The 12627-nt window shown below is 37.1% G+C and overlaps 1 protein-coding gene across 1 annotated transcript; it reads left to right on the top strand.

Annotated features, from left to right (window-relative positions):
* Positions 1-1806: 1806 nt before the first annotated feature.
* Positions 1807-10949, top strand: RAB4A (RAB4A, member RAS oncogene family; the record flags this gene model as incomplete). Its single annotated transcript, XM_010134609.1, has 7 exons — positions 1807-1891; positions 3085-3199; positions 4741-4803; positions 5973-6127; positions 7401-7496; positions 9395-9556; positions 10880-10949. Coding segments are annotated over 6 exons (630 nt in total), but the record flags the coding sequence as incomplete, so codon positions are not given.
* Between the last annotated feature and the right edge of the window lie 1678 nt (positions 10950-12627).

Below are 12627 nucleotides of genomic sequence, written 5' to 3'. Positions count from 1 at the left end.
GAACCAGTTTTAACTGGATTTCAGATTTTCTTTTGGAAATCTGCAGAGACAAACATTATTTTAATTGTGACTATGTCTCAGAACATCTCACATTTTGAGGAACTCTCTGAGAGTGGTAAAGTCAGTGAAATTGTACACACCCACAGTAGTTTAAATATACAAAAAGGTACACAAGGCAGCTAGCTAGTGTCACTTGGTCCATAAAAAGAAAAACTTGGCTTTCTTTCCAAGATTAATTTTTTTCTTAACCTAACACTTTGGGGCTGTTTATGATATCTGCATTTCATACTGACAGTGAAGATTTGATAGAATGAAGCATTCTCAGCTTCAGTGTGTTTTGCAGTGAGGTGACATGAAGGACCCTTCTTTACAGGAGATAACACACACAATTTTCACAACCTGAAGCAGCCTTTTTATAACTATTTTTTTTCATCCAGAAAGCATGAGCAGCTGGGTGGGGGCGTGAAGAATGAGAGGAGTTTGGATCAGAATGTCTTGTAAATGGCGATATTTGCGAGCAAGAAACAGCAATCTCTTTCTGAGAAGGGTAGAATACAGAATCTGTACCAAGCCTGTTACAACATTTGAAACAAGGAAAATTATGCAAAGTTAAAATGTTAAAAAGAAAAAAAAAAAGAAAACCCCTTAGTAAAACACTACCTTATTTTAGACATGAATAAAATGTGGAAGACAGGTAAAGACACAGGATGGTGGACATTTCCAGGACTTAGAGCCCTCTATTTTGCTATTGACTTTTCATCAGTGGGAATTTTCTTACCACAGGAGAAACTTGCTTGTTGCTTTTGCTGTTGCTAAGGGGTGTTTATGATGTATCATAACAAGTAACGATTCCTACCTGAAATGGGATGAGCATGTAGATTTGTATGCATGTTGAATTGACTCAAACAAGGTTCTGACAGAATGATGTGTCAGTGCCTTGACTTGCTTAGTATAGCCTAACATTTTTTTTTTTTTTTCCTGCTGTGCCCTGGGCCAATATCTATGTAACTCATATATATGACACAGTGGTGAACACTCTTAATGAAATTAAATTTTTATTTTTGTTGATATTGCAAACTTAATCCTTTCCATTGCATGCTTACTTGATATCTTCTGGAGACCTGCTGTGTTTATAAGAGACACTGTAAAGATGTCAAGATGACTGTAGAAAAAGCTGCTGCAGTAGTGAATCTTGCACCAGCTGTAAAGGTTGCCTTGATGGCTATATATTAGGAGAGGGAATGGTAAACTCTCTAATCACAGTTTATCAGTGTATGTGTTTGAGAGTGGTAAGACAAGGAAGCTTAGTCAAACTGAAATCAGATCTGGGGAGGTAGTATTAAAGCATTACATGTAACTGTCAAAACAGTACAAATGGACCGTAAATCCCGAATACGTATATTACTAATGAACGCTGATGTAAATGGCTCATAGGCAGGTAAAGTGCCAGATGTACCCGATTTTAAGAAACAATGTCATTATGCAGGGAATTTGTACTGACTGTAATTAATAGCCATATGCCTGTAATTCAGCCTATTTTAACTGAATTCAAATTCAGCTGTTTCCACTCTTCTTGTCATTTCTGGGTCTCCAAAAACAAGTAGCACTCTTAGCTCTTATTTTGTAACATCACTTGAATACACTAGGTTATTCTTCAGATTTATTGTTATTTTGCTAATTTTGTCATCTATTCCTTTTATTTGAAATAACATCTACTGGAGAATACCTGGCTTGAGTACTTGGTCTTGTGACAAAAACATAAGTGCCTACTAAAATTTATCTGCCTTTTTTTTTTTCTTTCAATCATCAGATTTCCTGTTTAAGTTCTTGGTCATAGGAAATGCTGGAACTGGAAAATCCTGTCTGCTACACCAATTTATTGAAAATAAATGTAAGTATAAATGTGCATTGTAAGAGTTCTCCATTGTTTTGTACCACAGATGAATGCTGTACCTACAAGAGTATCTATTCTTTGTATGGAAGTTCCCACAATTCTCTTATCTGTATACATGAGGACTTAGACTGAGAATTGTGTTCAGAACCATGCTGTAAAATTTCATTGCTTACTGTTTGCCTCTTACCAAAACCCTGATAGTGAGCAATATTTTCCATTACTCTCAAAAAATATAACAGGATGTTGATGACAATACAGACTTACTTTTTGTGGGAAATACATCTTGCAGCTATAAGCTTCTCTAGATATATAGAAGAGACTTGGATCTTTTAGAAAAAAAATACTGAGCAAATGAAAGACAAGTCAAAATGCTTGAGTAGATTTAGAAAGCCTGTAGTCTCTTTCTAAATAAACAAACACTTGGTCTTCTTTGTTAAGGACTATGTTCTAAGATAAATACTGGTAGAGACTCCATTGTAAATGTTATTTAGAGATGAACAGATGATACAAAAGAAAATTTCCTGTTGGGTAGTGCTTTTAGCATTGTGATTAAACAAAAATGATATGCATTTAGAAACCTTTGTAAATCTAAGGTGACTGTTACCTTTTTCAGCCAAATGGTAATTCACTTTATCTCTTTGAGGAATAGCTCTAGGATAATAACGTGTAATTGCTAAGGAACGTGGCATGATTTTATTATTGAACTTAAACCATAATCTTGCTTCTAGTAAGGGCAGTTGTATATTGCTGAGAATCTGTGATATCAGCAGTGTACGTAGAGCAAGTATCTGAACTTCATGCTTTAAATTAGCAGTTCTTGCTTATTCGTGGTCAAGACTGTGGTCTTTTTGTGTTCTCCTTTCCATTAATTTTTATTTTTAAATTGCATCAAAGTATTGGGAAAAAAAATTATACAAAAGTTATCTTGCCATTTATTAATGTGAACTGGGAATGATTTGATTAAGGCAGGCCTTTCTGGTAGTAATTTTGCATTGAATAAGCTCTTTAAAATTTTTAAGAATGTTTATTTCTGCATAGTGATTTATGAGTGGCACTAAATTAGATGGTTCAAGAAGTAGTTTGTAATTTGAACACTGAGGAGTTTTGATAATGCCTAAATTGGGTTATGTGAAAACTAATTATTCACTATAAACATTCTCAAAATAAATCTTCTTATTTCTTTTTTATAGTCAAAGATGACTCAAATCATACTATAGGAGTGGAATTTGGTTCAAAGATCATAAATGTTGGTGGTAAATATGTAAAATTGCAGATATGGGATACAGCAGGACAAGAGAGATTCAGGTACCCTTTTCAATCGTTTTGTGAAGTGTTTGTTATTAAATTGTTGTGGTTATCGGGTATTATTAACTCCTGCTTATAAGTAGGCATAGTTTCTTGGTCAGTGGAATTATTTGTCTGCTTTCATTATTGTCTGCATTTCATTATTAGCTGGGCCAGATCTTCCAGCTTGGACATAGCAACATAGATCCAGTAATTTCAATAAGGCAAAGCTGCCTTGTAGGATCTGAGTTTCTGCCCTTTCTTTCACCGGGTATTTTCTGTGACAGTAAGGTATATGAGTAGAATATGCGGCTAAAAAGTTTGTTCACCAGCCAAAGTCAGAATAATTTTTTAACTAACTGTGTGTGCTTAACTCTGTGTTTAAGACGACCTTCCGTTGGTTAGAGTAAGTAAATGCCAGAAGTTATAAGCCATTCAAAATCCGCATGAGAACAATTTCATAGTGTAATATTATTCTATTAGAGTGAGAAAAAAGTCAGTTGTCAAGGTCACTTGGCTAAATACACTTCTAGAAAGACCGAGATCTCCTAAGTTTCTTAAAGAAAAAGCAATGTATTTGTCAGCTTAGAATGACCAATGTACTTTTAATGCTGTATTTTAACTGCGTCATACATCTGAGGCATAGATGAAACTCAGTAATCTAATGTATTCCTGAGTACATTCACCATCAAATAGGGCATCAGGTTTTAAATGGGTTTTTGGGGGGTGGGAGATGCGCAGGAGGTTTTTTGTTTTGGGAGTGCAGTGGTTAACAAAGGTGATTGTAGTGGTAGAAGTCTGAGTAATGGGCAGCCATCCATGTAAATGTCCCCTGCTGGAGAACTTCTTTGGATATATCTGTGATGAGGTAAAGCTGAGCCGTGCTATGTAGTCCTCATTAATGAGGTCTCTTCAGTGTATTGGCCAGATATCCTGGGATTCTGAGGAGCTTAGAGGTTTTGTACTTTCAGAGGCTTGTGCAAATTCTGCTCTCTCAAGTTCACAGTGTTCACAGACTTGCAAGTCCTTTTTTCCTGTTCCATTTTATAATCTATCTCATTCTTTTTAAATTACACCTCTACATACTCTGCAGGATTTTTTATTCTTCCTCTACCTTTTGAAGGATGCTTTGCTTTCCTTTCCTTGCCTCCTCTTCAACTTAAGGAGTCTTAATTTGTTCAATTACAACTACTTTGCTCATTCTTTTCTCACTGCTGAGAATTCAAACATAAGTTGATTGTGCTGTTTTCATACCGTAGATGCCACCATCAGCTCCCAGTTCTGTATCAGGCCACGTAGTATGATGATATGTGTAGCTTCACCAGCACACAGATCATAATAGACTTTGAGAATCCCTGTAGAGCTATATTTAGTGAAAACACTTCATCAGAAGTCTAGCTGTAAATAGTCTGCTGCTGCACTGTGGATAATGTTGTCTAAAAACTACATTTTATTTTAAATATGTAAATGAGAATGATTTCATAATATAGATTGCATGATGTTAACCCAGATTCAAAACAATGAAGATCTTACAGAAATGTACATCTGTAATTCTATTTCAGGTCTGTAACAAGGAGTTACTATAGAGGAGCTGCAGGTGCTTTGCTTGTCTATGACATAACCAGGTAAGAAAGCTAGCAACTCCTTTGCTTATTGACTACCAGACACAATTAACATACAATAATTCTTCCCCAAGTACCTAATCCTCTAACGGAGAATGGGCAGGAAGAAAAGAAAACAAGTATAAAAAGTACTTCTGGGTTAGTCTATATTTAAATTTTTGAACTTGCTTATATGAGATATTGTGAATGTCATAAACCACGTCTCAAAGGGTTAGACAAATACATGGGAATTGGCTTACCAGCAGCTGTAATCATGGTGGACTACATGCAACCACTAGCTCAGGAAACCTTGCAACAGAAACTAAGAGCAGACTTCAGCCACTTCTAAGCAAGGTGGTACACCTCTATTTGCGCAAATTGCCTTTTAGTGTGGTGCTATAAAAGGTCATGCTCTGGAGAAGTTAGCTCTGCCTACACATTCCTTAACTGCAGCCCAAAATTCTGTTCATCTGCAGACACGAGAATACCTTACCATTACACGTTAACGTTTTTTCCTGGCTGCCATTCGTGGATACTTGTCAGATAAGTTTTGTGTTGGTTAGTGATGATTTGCTAGATCTGTTGCATTTTTTCCTGTGAGTGGGCTGTTGTCCTCTGAGCAGTCTTCGAAATCTGTATTTAGTGCTTAAGGTCAGTTGGACTCATATGTCGTTCTCACAGTTTGAAGTCTGTATCTGTGACCGCCACTACAATGGCTAATGGTGTGTGCGGGGTAACTGCCTGCAGTGTTACTGGTCTTGACACAGATGTGACAGTTCAGGCACACAGTTCTACACAAATACAGTAAATTCTTACAGTTCCATCTGAAACTTCAATATTAGTTGAATTCCACATTAAACAATAACTCATTCTGTTATGCCAAAAATTCATGCGCAAAAGGCTGAAACTAGATTAGTGCTTAAAACTAGCTTTTCATGTTACAAGGATATTTTATAATTGTGTGTATTTATATTGTGGTTGATTTAATTTACGTTTTTAAAATCTTGAAGCTTTTAAATAGTTTCATGAAGGAACTTGATGTTCATAGTTGGCATATTGAGATGTTGTGACTTGCCTGACTAGTAGCGAAGTGTCATTTGCCACAAATACAGATCTGGCTTCTGAGTTTTAGTTCCATGATCTGTTCATAAGAAACGAGAGTGTTCTAATAAAGGATGTAATTTCCTACATAGCCGGGAAACCTACAATGCGCTTACTAATTGGCTGACGGATGCAAGAATGTTAGCAAGTCAAAATATTGTGATAATACTGTGTGGAAACAAAAAGGATCTTGATGCAGATCGTGAAGTTACTTTTTTAGAAGCATCCCGGTTCGCGCAAGAAAATGGTAAGTAGTACAAAATCTTCATGTAGCATTCAAAGAGGCTTAATTCTTCAAATAACTGCACAGAATTTAAATTATGGGAGTGCTTTGGCCACTGTACCTTGTCAGATATCTACAGAAAAGAGAGTTCTGTCAGTACATGAGTCACCGAGAGAGGATAGTGCCAGCAGTGAAAATTACATGTACTGTTGTCACGATTTAGGCCCAACCAGCAGCCCAGCCAGCAGCCAACTCACTCCCCTATCTCCCCCTGCCCCTGATGGGATGGGAAGGGGAATCAGGAGAAAAAGGTAAAACATGGTTTGAAATAAGTATAGTTTAATAGAACAACACACAGAGAGGAAGCAACAGTAATAATGCTAATGGAATAATATATAAAAGGAGTGATGTACAACACCCGCAACCTGCCGTCCAGCTGTCCCTTGAACTGTGTGCCTTTCCACTGGCCTTGGCCAGCTGCTCTCTTATATACAGAGAATGATATCAAATACCTTCTGCTGTCCCGGCTGTGGCCCCTTCCAGCTTCTTGTGAAAATTAAACCTATCTTACCAAACTCAGGACAACTATTTAAGTCTCATTACCAGTGATTCTTCCAGTTGCAGCTGCTACTTAAAGAATACCTTCTATGTGGAGATATATGCCATAGGGAATATAGTAACAACTTCAGGTATTGCCTTGCCTCCAGAGGGCTGAGGAGATAATGAAGAGCACAACTTCCTGGTTTTCAGCATCTTATAGATTTTATGGATCATAGACGAGGTTGGATAGGGTGTGCTGCAGTTGGAAGCAATGAGCTTTACTCGTGGGAAGCTGAGTTCAGTACATGGCGTGGATCCAGAGGTCTGCAGTAGGCAGAATTTCCCTCTGAGAACACATTTCTGTGGCAGCTAAAGCCAGTCTCAGTCTAGCCATCTGTGCTGCAGTCTTGCCATCAGTAAAATCTGGTTTTGCTCTTGTAAGTCAATTATAAATAGTCTTTTCTACCAGTGGTGGCTACTGGCTGGCCTTTTGCATATAACTTCCTATTAAAGGGAAACTACATGAAGTTCTTTGGTTTCATGTGCTATTCTGCATTCCAGCTTTCTAGGGTTAATGTATAAATTTCAGAGGAGGTTTTTTGTGGGTTTGCCATCAAAAGCTAGTTTTTCTGGACCATGCTATTTGACAATAGTTCTCCTTAAGAAAATTTCTATTGTTCCTAGCTTTCATGCTTTAAACTACTATATCAGATATTCCAGACTTGTTTCAAGATTGTTTTTCTGGTGTCAAATGCAGAGCTGATGTTCTTGGAAACAAGCGCACTAACGGGAGAAAATGTTGAAGAGGCCTTTGTACAGTGTGCAAGAAAAATACTCAATAAAATTGAATCAGGTAAATTAAAATTTATATTCTCTTAATGGTGTTTTTTTCCCCTGAAAATTAAAAGTACATTTGAAAATATCACCATTCAAAGCTCTGTAATAGAATTAACCCGAAAAATCAAAATTTTGTTGTGGTAAAATAACACATTTGGCTTAAAACTGCTTCCACATGCCAGATCTGTATATCCAAAAGGGGTGGTGGTGTGAATTACTGATGTTTTTACACGGTGTTTACCTTGTCAGTCAGCTCTTGAGTGGTGGCTGTGCATTCTGTGGGGTGCTGACATTATACAGTTTTAGCAATGAAGAGTAAAAACTTAATATCAGGGCAGACATAACTTCTAATTCTGCTTCTCATATGTAGCAGGAAATACAGTCAAGAATTTGAACAGTAATGCTGAAATTTTCAGGGATGTTTCCTAGCAACTGTGTTTCTCTGAAGTGACCGTCCTGCCTCTTGGTTGAAACCATTTTTTACTTTTGCACATCTAGAAATACACCAGAAGCTTCTTAGCACAAGTGGGCAGGTTTCTGTCTGAGACAGGCTCATAAGCAATGGTGTCATTACAGCTAATTTGGATTCCAGTTTTCCTCTCTTCTAGATGATTGATATCTTAGAAGTTTTAAGTATGGGCCATATTGAAAAGTCTGTCTGAAATTCTAATTACATGTTTTGAATGCTAAACACAAATTTTTAGATGAAAAGAGTATGGTATTTTCATAAAAATTTCCCAAGTACTGCATCAAATCAATGCTAAACAGCAGCTTTCATTTTAAACAAACAAACAAAAAACCCCAAAGGCAAAGTATGGCTAGTTTCTCATGTTACTGTAGTTCCATGACTGATTTGAAGAGGCATTACCACAACAGAATTCATTTCTGTTTTCTGTGAGTGGCTCTTGTTTTCTTTGTGCCAGCTCACAGGCATTGAATCATGGAAAAAATTGAGACTGGAAAGAACCAGTGGAGGTCTGTAGTCCAACCTCCTGTATGAGGCACATTCAGGTTCAAAGTAAGAGCAAGGCCCAGGGCTTGTTGATGGAGATGCTCCTGAACAGAGATTCCATGGCCTCTCTGGGCAGTGTGTCCCAGTGCTAACCAATTGCTGCTACCTACCTAATGAGTTCCCAGCCCGTACTAGTGCTTGGGCTTGTTCCATCACAAGTGCAGAGCTCTGCATGTGTAGTTGCTGAATTTCCTGAGATTCTTGCTGGCCTGTTCCTCTAGCTTAGCCAAGGTATTTTCTGAGTGGCAGACCTGGAGCTATCAACTGGTCCCCTCAATGTGGTATCATCCACTGACTTGCAAAGGGCTTACATGCATGAACCTGAGTATGTGATTTGAATTATTCAGAGGGTTCTTTGTTTTGTTTTAAGACTAAATGTTTCTAATCTTGGCCAGTCCAGTATGCAGCCATTAGAAGATTTCTGAAGGCAGAGGATATGGAGTAGGCAGAAATGGATACCAGAAATAGGCAAGGTTGAGGTTATTTCCTCTAGAGGCGTGATAGGATCTTACTGTCAGATTGATTCATTTTTGTTTGGCTTGTTATCTACAGTAGTACTTTCTTAGCATATTAGTCTCTGAAAACAGGTGTCATTTAGTAGTGTTCCCAGAAAATGTTTTGGATGGTTCCTTCGTTAGAAGTAGTTAGTGCAAATACATTTCTTGTTGCAGCCTATTTTGTAAACAAGCACCTTTGTCATTGTGATTAAGGGCATGTGTTGAAATTACAGGAGAAAATGATAGAAGTTTGGAATTGTCTAAGAGTAAACAGAATGGCAATAGATCTCTCCATAACTAGAGTAGAATATCATTATGCATTTTTTTATCTAATGTTGTCAGTTAAATTGGAATGTATTATTTGCACGCGATCCGTCTTCTTGTGACCATTTTGTTTCTCATCAGGAGAACTGGATCCAGAAAGAATGGGCTCAGGTATTCAGTATGGAGATGCTGCCTTAAGACAGCTGAGATCACCACGTAGAGCACAAGCACAAAGTGTTCAAGAGTGTGGGTGTTAAAGAAACAAAACTCAAAATCCCAAATACTTGCTTTTAGATTCAGAAGGTAAGGTTACAAAAATCTCAGAGTGTTGAATAAAGTACCGTATTTCATAAACGTGCTGTATCGAGTGCTTGGCTTTTTCACAGTTAGCCTGTAAAGTAACGTAGAATCTAGTGGAGTAATGAACAGTAGAATGGATTATATTTTTATACTTTGATTTTTCTTCTGCCATCTGCCCATTAAAGCAAGACAAGTTCTCTTACTGAAGTATTTCCGGATCTTTGCTTACTCTGGGTAATGCTGTGGAAAACATTTTAGAATTCTGTATTCCTGAAATATATTCTAGCCCTAATAGTTACCTAATGCATTGTAGAGAAGATGAATAATTTCTGTCTTATTGTAGACAAATATTACTAGAAACGAGAATTCACAAAATGTATGATGCAGTACTGTGTCCAATGCTATTATACATAGTCTTTTCTGAAAATGTGAATTTTACAGACTGAGATTTTAAAGTTAATAAACTTCCACTTCCTCCCCCTCACACCTAAAAGCAGCCTTGAATTGGTTCTGATTCCTGTCTGCTACAAGCAGAAATGTAAAGAAGAGAATAGTAGTCTTTCTTTGCTGCTCAAGCAGTGTTGTTATCTAAAATAGCTCTTGTAGGGCTGTTGCAGCCTATGGAATGGGTGTGCAGTCTTCTAAAAGTCTTCCAAAGACATTCTTCAGAGAAAGTGAGGAACAGATTTTTCCCTTTAGCAGTGGTAGGGGAAAAGGCATAAAATCCTCCTTAAGAGATATGAGAGTCCTAAAAACAGCTTGCTGGTTAGTCTTTTTATAAATAGTCGTCCTTAAGACATCTCTCAATATTCATGGATATTACTTAACTTTCTGTAGTATTTAAGTGGCTGTTAGGGTTGTCCTTTCTCCCTGTGTAGTTAGTTATTCTGATATCATTAATCCTTCTTTCTGTAATACAAGGACAGTGATACCAAATTAAACAAGTACTGCAAGCATAGTTGCTGCATTGTTTTTACTTCTTTTTTTTTATCCCTTTGAGCAGCACACACCAGCAGAAGTCTTACAGAACAGTAAATAAGACAGCATACAATTGTGTACGCTCATGTTTTGTTCCGTATTCTGGGAGCCTAGCTCCCAGTTAAAGCTCAGAATTTTAAATGGATAGGAATCCTTGAACTGCTTTCCTCCCTTATTTCCTCCTATAAAATATTATCCTTCAACTAGAAGACTGTTGGAAAAGGGCATTAATTTAGTACAGCTTTGGTATAGCTCTGCAGGAGTGAATATTTATTGATCTTATTTCAGGAGGGAGTTTTCAGATTGTTTGGATATACATAATTGATGGAATTCTTGTGTATTTTACAGCTGTCCTTGCCAATGGTGTTTGAAGAAACAGAAAAGCTTCAAGTTTCTAAAAACATCTTTCCACTATCTATAAACAGAGCAGACCACTGCTGACAGAAAGGTGTCCCCTGTGGTGTGGGGCAGGGATGTTCACATAAGTCTGCAAAGCGAACTCGGTAATTTGGTGGACAATATTAAGACTCATACCTGTATGTAAACATTTTTCATTACCTATTTTAGTTCTTTCACCTCTAGTTTAAAGCATTGCTATATATTGTAAATAATGTAACAGTAAATATACAAAGCATGGTATACTTACGTATGCTGATAGAATGTTGCACTGCAAGCAGTTTAATATTTTATTTTTTTATCATATAAACAGATTTAACTGAGGTAGGCTTTGTCACATTTGTTTGTTGCACAACAGTTTATATTTATCATTATAAAACCACTAGCACCATCAGCAAGGAGTTGGTTTTTTATTTTTTCCTACTTAGCTTGCCACATTCTAACATGCTGTTTAAAAGACTGATTCTTACCGTACAGTTAGGACCCACGCTTACATTGACTAATACGTCAAGTTAGAAAAGAATTTTTATTGACATTCATATATGCTGTTCTAACATGGTTCTTAAATAACTTCTGAAGCTCTTTTATCAAACTTTGTAAGTTTAAGAAAAATAATTTTAAGTAAGTCTCTCAGATGGCTGTTGACTGACATGGCTTTTTTTCTGGGTCCTGATGTTTTATATCACACTGGCATCATGAAAGTGGAATGTATATGTAAGCAGAACTGTGCATCTTCTGTGTGTGTTGTAACTCTAGGGCAGGGGCATAGGCTTATGGAGAATTATCACAGTAGGAGTTCTCCTAACCTCTTATCACAAACAGAACAATCGGCTGTGGAAATATGATCTCTATTGAAGCATGCCTGGTGAGGTACAAACTGAACCCAAATGGACGGTTCTAAACCACCCTGAATGTATGAAAGAGAAAATACTGATTTCTTTTTCTTAAATGTTCATAAAGTACAATTAAAAACTTGAATTTTAAAATGGGAGTTTAAAATTAGACCTTAAAATTACAAAATTAGTCTCTTGCTGCAGTTCTACCTTTGAATTTCATGTGAATGCTCTATATATAATGCTGTCCCTGTTGCTCCCAGGAGGCTTGTGTGATAGAAGGAAAAAACCAAATGTACTATTTACATGATTCTTTCTTCCTGTGAAACTCATCCAGAATTTCAGCCTTGTTACTGGCTACTTTTTTCCTGTGCTAAAAGACACACTTCAGACTTTCTTTCCTGCCCTCTTAACATTGTGGGGAAGAGACTTCCAGAGGGAGGACTGAACCACAAGGACTGCACATCATTTTTACTGTGCCATGACAACTGATCAGGTAAGGGAGCTGTGGCTTTTTTTGCCAGGTAAGGAGCTGCAGAACTAAGTGTTCCTAGAGGTAGCTAAACAACCCATCCAGGGAGACAGTTTCACTTGCACTGATGGAAATCACTAGTGACATTTTTACTTGGTTACTTGTGTAACTAGAAATGGGATGTCTTCTTCAAAGTACAGATTAATACAAAATAATTAATTTGATCAGAACCCAGTATTGAAATTCCAAGGTCAAACATGTTTTATTATTTTCTCTCTATGAATCTTTTCTATTTAAGGGTTCCTTGACAAAGGCACACTTAAAAACTAAACCAGAAAACTGAACTGATACTGTAGAGGGCAGTTGAAGCACAAGAGCAAAGCAAGAATGCTACA

Source organism: Buceros rhinoceros, unplaced genomic scaffold (genome assembly GCF_000710305.1).
Source record: "Buceros rhinoceros silvestris isolate BGI_N320 unplaced genomic scaffold, ASM71030v1 scaffold14274, whole genome shotgun sequence".
Classification (NCBI taxonomy): domain Eukaryota; kingdom Metazoa; phylum Chordata; class Aves; order Bucerotiformes; family Bucerotidae; genus Buceros; species Buceros rhinoceros.
Note: the sequence above shows the minus strand (reverse complement) of the source record. Positions and strands in the feature narration are given on the sequence as shown.